At 40.8% G+C, this 6,494-nt stretch overlaps 1 protein-coding gene across 1 annotated transcript; it reads right to left on the minus strand.

Moving 5' to 3' along the window:
• Positions 1-3,983: 3,983 nt before the first annotated feature.
• Positions 3,984-6,261, minus strand: LOC146613812 (myocilin-like). The gene is made up of 3 exons (XM_085378275.1): positions 5,662-6,261; positions 5,080-5,184; positions 3,984-4,982 (listed from the first exon to the last, which is right to left on the minus strand). Exons 1-3 carry the CDS (start codon positions 6,137-6,139, stop codon positions 4,180-4,182), a joined length of 1,386 nt encoding a protein of 461 aa, XP_085234401.1. The 5' UTR covers positions 6,140-6,261; the 3' UTR covers positions 3,984-4,179.
• Positions 6,262-6,494: the final 233 nt, after the last annotated feature.

Here is a 6,494-nt window from a genome sequence, read left to right on the forward strand (position 1 = left end):
GTCAGGTTTAGGTGTGTGTGCATGTAGGAAAATGTTGAACATGAGTGGGTAATTCTGAAATTCCTGATTATTGATGTTATTTTAGGATTCTTATATGTTTAAAAAAAATCTGTATCAGCGTTATGTGTTTGTCTTTGTGTTTACTTTTATTTTGAAGTAGAAGTATTAAATGTTTTACCTCCATTAAGCTGCTTGTTTGCACATCACTATTGATAATGCATGGACTTAATTTCACAAGCCTGAAACCAATGTTGAATTTATTTAATTAAATTTTCTATCTTAAAAAATTACATTTTTTTTTTTGAGTGTGTGTGAAAGTTTAAACTGTGGTATAAAAAAGAGACTTCCCCCTTGACACACTTCATGATGTGAGAATTTTTTCTGTGTTTGTTTTTCATGTGGCTTAGCCACAGTGTGTTTGTGTGAACATTGTTGTGGGGAAAGTCAACTCACACTCATCCAAGTTTCCATCAGCTGCTGCTGCTGAGTCTCCTGACTGTCATTGCACGGTAACACATTCCATCTCATCTTACAGTGTTGATAAACTGCTGCCACCGCCTCCTTTTTAACATACCGAATACCACTTCCAAAGCAAGCAGTTGTTACAGAAATCATTACACTCGATACATGTGGGTTTGGAGTTAACATGTTGAACAGGTTAAGACAGCAGATGCGTGTGTAGCCTACATAAACAGCTGGAAAGTGTGACAAGTTGTGCTCAGGTTGTAAGTGGGAACGTGGGATATTTTCAAGCAAAGCTGCTCATTTTTATTGACTTTCAAATAATGCAGGTGAGCTGACGTGTGGGCGCGTGTCTGTTAGCGGTTTTATTACTCCAAGAAATGTGACAGAAGTAACCTCATCTCTTTCAGTTTCATCGTGTGAATACATATACTCATATTATTTAAACTTTTATCATCTAAATTTAAAGAACACAGTTGTGTTTAAATAGGAACAATTTTCTGAAGGCTTTCTGTAATTATAAAAGGAGGAGTACATTTATTGAATATACTGTGTATCTTAGAACCTCAATTCCAAAATAAGGTTGATATCCTGTAAATGTAAAATGTAACTAAAGCCAAAATACAAGGAAATTATATTTTAATTACAATACAGCATGGAAAACATATCAAAGGTTTACAAAGAGAAAATATATAATTACAAGAAGAATATTAGCTCATTTTGAATTTGATGGCTGCAGCAAGCCTCAAAAAAGTTTTGCCAGAGCCATGTTTAGAGCTGTAAGACAAATCCCGTCTTCTTTTAAAAGCAGTACGTTTTTCTCTCGGAAAGTGAGGGGCCTGCCAAAGATGCCTCCTGGGTGAGGTGTTGGGAGCATGTCCCACTGGGAGGAGGCCCTGGGGCAGACCCATGACACGCTGGACAGATTACATCTCTTGGTTGGCCTGCTGGATAAGTTGGAGGAGGAGGCTGGGGAGAGGGAGTTCTGGGCTTCTATGCTTAGGCTGCTGACCCCGCAACCCGGCCCCCGGATAAGTGGAAGAAGATGGACAGATATTTTCTGATGATGCTTGAAATGTTTTCAGTTGGTGAAAGATCTGAAGTGCAGGCGAGTTCTGCACCCAGACTCTCCTACTATAAAGTTGTGCTATTGTAATAGCTGCAGTATGTGCATCAAGATTGTCTTGCTGAAACATGCAGGGCAATCTTGAAAATAAATTGGACTGGATGGAAGCATGTGTTGCTCTAAAACCTGCACTCAGTAATCATGCTGATGGGGCCTTTCCTGATGCGAAAGCTGCTAATTCCGCAGGGCTAATGCAACCCTTTTGAACTGAGCACTGATAATATGGTCCCCCTCGTCTTTGGGAGGACATGGCGTATGTTTTTCAAAAAGAATGTAAATTTTGGATTTGCCTAACCAGAGAACAGTTTTTCTCTTGGCCTCAATTCTTTCCTGGATTCAGAAAGGTTTCTTTGCACGACAGCTTTAACCTATGTTTGTGGATGGCACGGTGAATACGTTCACAGACAGTGAATGAGTTCATGCAATGGTTTCCATGACAGAATCATACTTTTTTAAATTCAGTGCAGACATTCAGAAATTCAGCAATGATATTCAGGCTTGTCCTTTGCACACAGTGCTTCCCAGAAACCTTTGATGACGTTATGTACTCTGAATTATTTCTTTGCAACTTTACACGGGAACATTCCTCTAAAATTGTTCTACAATTTGTAGATACAGTTTTTTGGTGATTGTCAACCTCTGCTCATATTTTCATCTAAGACGTTCTGCCTCTCTAAGATGCTATTTCTATGCCCAGTCATGTTGCCGACTTGTTGCCAATTAACCCAATTAACTGCAAAATGTTTCTCCAGCTGTTTCTTTTTAGTACCACCTTCTTTTCCATCCTTTTGTTGCCCAGTCCCAACTTTTTTGATGTTGTTGCCCTCAAATTGAAAATGGGCAATATTTCTATTTAATGAAAAATTATATTTTTCAGGAAGTAGCATAACAACGAGGAAGGATCTCTGAACCCACAGTCCAGCCCATCTAACAGTAGTATTAAGTATTAGAATGGACTAAGGTTGTCCTTATTTTATGACATAAGTTAACTTGGCTAATGCTGCCTGTAGATAAGCCTGTGGTTGAGGTTGTAGGTAATAAACAGCACATTAGCTTCCAAAGCTGAGCTTCTTTGCTGGTGCTGATTCTACGTGGCATGGTTTGTTTTTGTTTAATGAAGCCGTAACCATATTTTAATGAACGTGGGCGATGCCAGCTAATGCTATTTCTAGCTAGCTTGTTTATTTCATTAGGATGCTAACTTTGGCTAGCAAAAAGGAGCTTAAAATAAAAGGTCTGTGCTTTCTACTCCTTATATTTTCAAAACAGCTTGTTACATTAGGTTTAACGCATTTGAGGTAAGTTTTTATTTCGTGGTACTTTGCACCTTAAAACAGATTTGTGCCTAAATGAAGGGAACAATGAGACATAAAAGACAATCCTATTGGTTTAGCCATCACCAACGCTTACAGCATACAACGAAATGAAAGATGCACAAAGATAATTTATGCATAATCTAAAGCACTAAACTGTTCCTATATGGAATTGGTCTTGGTATTTCAGCATCAAGTTAGCAATAAAGAAGAGGAGCAAGTACAAAGGGAGTAACATGTTATTAAAGTGTCAGGTAATTTGAAATGTAACATTTCTATCAGGTCAGGTTTGTGGACTGCTGTCACAGTGTGTTGCTAGCTAAACATCCTGCTGCTGTATTTCATGGGGTAGTGAAAAGAATAACAACTGACTGCACTCAGAGATGAAGAAATACAAGATAGATAGGAGAGGAAGAGCAGTTATATTTAATGGTTAGAACTGCTCGGGGGCATTTGATGAACAGGAAATGTGCTTGTATGATGTGAAGTTTTTGTTTTTGTTTTATTTTATTTTATGAAACATCCTGTATCCTTTAACCTGTATTGGACTGTTTCACAGGGGTTGTGGTGCTCATGCTTTGTATTAGGTTACATAAAGTGTAGCAGAGAATAATTTGGCTTTGAGCTGATAATACTTAGCTTCATTCTTTGAATTCCACATTTATGCTAACCAGGTCTAATTTAAAGTTATTCTGAAGAGTATGCTGTCATTGTAGAGGATGCAAATCAACCGAGATGGCTTGTGAAATGTTGGATTACGTCCTGCTCAATTCAGTTGTGTACATCTACAAAAAGCAGTAAATCTGAGAACCACAGCACAGTCAGCTCTAAATTTAGGTATTGTAACCACTGTAGTCTACTAACTTGCTCTTTGAGGCAGCTATAGTCAGCAGTTGGAACGCTGCAGTTTGTGGCTTTGGCAGCTGAGGACATGAGTGCTTGGTTGTGACTACATTTTCAAAATGCAATCCAGAAAACAAAAACTTTATTTCATAAATTCATATCTTAAATAAAAAATAACATTTGCAGATTACAATTCTGTTTCATGAGCCATCAGTAACAATATCACATAACTACACTGAACAGCTTTACTGTATGAATAGTTCTTTGTTTTTATGCCACTCCTTATTTATGATACTAATGCCACAGAAATACTGTAAAATTCAAAACACATTGATAGCACAGCCTTGACAGAGCACCTGAAATGATTATTTATTTCATCTCTATCACTTGTTGTTGCATCAGTCCTGCCAACAGCAGTCCTTCTCTGTGTCCTCTCTAGCTCCTGCCATGGCTGGCCCTGCCCAGTCTGATGTCATAGGTGACCATGTGGAAGTTGTCCCAGGCATACAGCTTCCTCTGAGCGTGGTTGTAGTCCACCATGCTGTTGTAACTGTACTTGTTTTTGAAGGGCACGGAGACAGCTTGTCCCACACCAGTGGCTGTATCAAACGCAAAGTTGATGGTGGTGTTGGGAACAGTGTAGCTAGCAACTGTGTACAAACGTCCACACACCATGAAAGCGTTGGCCACTGTGTTCTTCTTAATATTAGTCTCCCAGGTCTTTTTCACCTCCAAGCTCTCGGGGTTCAGCTGTGAAATTACAATTGCACCCCTTGCTTTACTTGTACTGTAGATGGCCCACAGACCCTGTTCATCCACTGCTAGGTCAATGTCAGTGTAGCCCCCCCAGGAATAAGGGTGCTGGCCATGGAAGCCGGCATGAGGCAGGTCCATGCGGGATGCCAGATATTCAGAAGCCAGGTCGTAGCGAATCAGTGTCCGACTGCGTCTTCGCTGATAGTAAAGGGAGCCTCGGTACACAGTTGCCCCTGTGCTCTCCACAGGCTCTGGCAAAACCAGCACCTTCATTGGGAAACCTCGGGAGAACTGATCCATGTCTTCATATGCAAAGAGGTGACGCACATCTCTTCTCACTGCATCAATACGCCACACAGTGTTGTTGGTGTACTGAGGGCCTTGAGGCTCTGGATCCTGCATCCACACACCATACTTCCCTGTGATACTGTCAGCTTTCCTGTGTGACACAGGATCTCCCACTGACACTAACTCTCCACAACCTGAGGGAAAAAAGCAAGTTACTTTAATTTAGACTCTAAATTTTAATTTGCTTAAAAGCTATAATGCTCGATTCCAACAACTCCAGTAAAACGCTACCTGTGAAGTTGTGACTTCCTTCATGGAAGACGTGGGATGCAGAGATCTCTGTCACTTCAGCTTTCATCTCCTGATATCCACTATTCCCAAAGTCATATGCGGGATCTGGGAGAGAAATACAAATTCTGAGCAAAACTCAAAAGTAACACTTTAACCTCAAAGTTGTAAGGTCCCTGTTTTTTCCTCAGAGTGCTTGATGCTCTAACCCTGAAAATAATCACACTTGTGTAAACATCAACATGAGTGACGAAGCCATAAAAAAAGACTGTGGTAAAAATTCCTATCCCCTTACTTAACTGGGGACAGTTAACTGCAGGCCAACCTGTCTCTGCCTCTTTAGACTTTTCAAAGCACGAGTCTACCACAGAAACATTTATTCTGAAAAAAACAAACAAACATTAGAGCTGGCAAAAATTGCATAAAATATGTTTCTTCACAGATTTTTTTTTTTTTAAAAAGCATTATTTTGAATTTGTATGATTTTGTGGTTAAAAAAAATGTGTTCTTTTGTGATTGACAATCTTTTAACTAAGATAATTTTTTATTTGTGTGGTTTCCTGTTACCCCCTGACTGGTACATACCATTGGCTGGTCTGTTTTCATGCTGAGTGCCCACTGAGGTGAGCGTCTGCTGGCAGGGTTTCTGCCTGAGGCTTTCTGCCTCCTGGCTCAGCTCAGCCAACCTCCTCTGCAGCTCCTGGATCTGCCTGTTTAGACGCTCCTTATCCTGCTGCAGCTGGTTTCTTTCCCCAGTAACCTGGGAATAAGCTTCCTGGAGACCTTCTTCTCTATTAGCTCCAACCCCAGTTATGGTGCCTTTGTCTACTCCTGCTAGGAGACGGCTGACCAAAGCTTCGAGCAGGGTGAGCCTGGACAAGACTCCATCCATCTCGCGGTCGCTTCCAGGGCAGCTGGACTCTTGTGGACTGGCCACAGTAAAGGTGTAATGACAATGTCCAGAGGGGTCATTGGAGCGGTGGAGGGAGGCTCGATCTTGAGCCTGGGTTTGGATTGACAGAAGTAAGCCGGACAAACTAAAGAGGGACACTTGGAGCCACATTTCAGAGGACTGAATCTTGTGGTATGTGGGAGTTTGTAGATGCAGTTGTCTAACTTCTCTTGTTAAAAACCTAGACTCTTTTTTTAGACTCTCTTTTGTTTTCTTAAGCTAGTCTCTTTTCGCCTGAGTGTCTGATATCCTGATAATGCTCTGAGTGTGGGTATTTATACAGTTAACTCAGAGAATGGGAGGGGACGAGGAGTGTGTCGGGAATGAAATAACCGGGGGTTGTGGGGTGCTTGTGTAAAAGGCCACGTGTTTCTTCTTTTTGCTCGTGGTGGTGGAGATGTGTGCAGAGACAGCAAAAACGATGTGAAAATCAGTGGAAAAATTTAATGTTTGTTTACTCCTGTGA

The sequence above is a fragment of the Diplotaxodon limnothrissa genome, linkage group LG18 (genome assembly GCF_057381915.1).
Source record: "Diplotaxodon limnothrissa isolate DT_005_m linkage group LG18, D_limnothrissa_male_GT1.1, whole genome shotgun sequence".
Lineage (NCBI taxonomy): Eukaryota > Metazoa > Chordata > Actinopteri > Cichliformes > Cichlidae > Diplotaxodon > Diplotaxodon limnothrissa.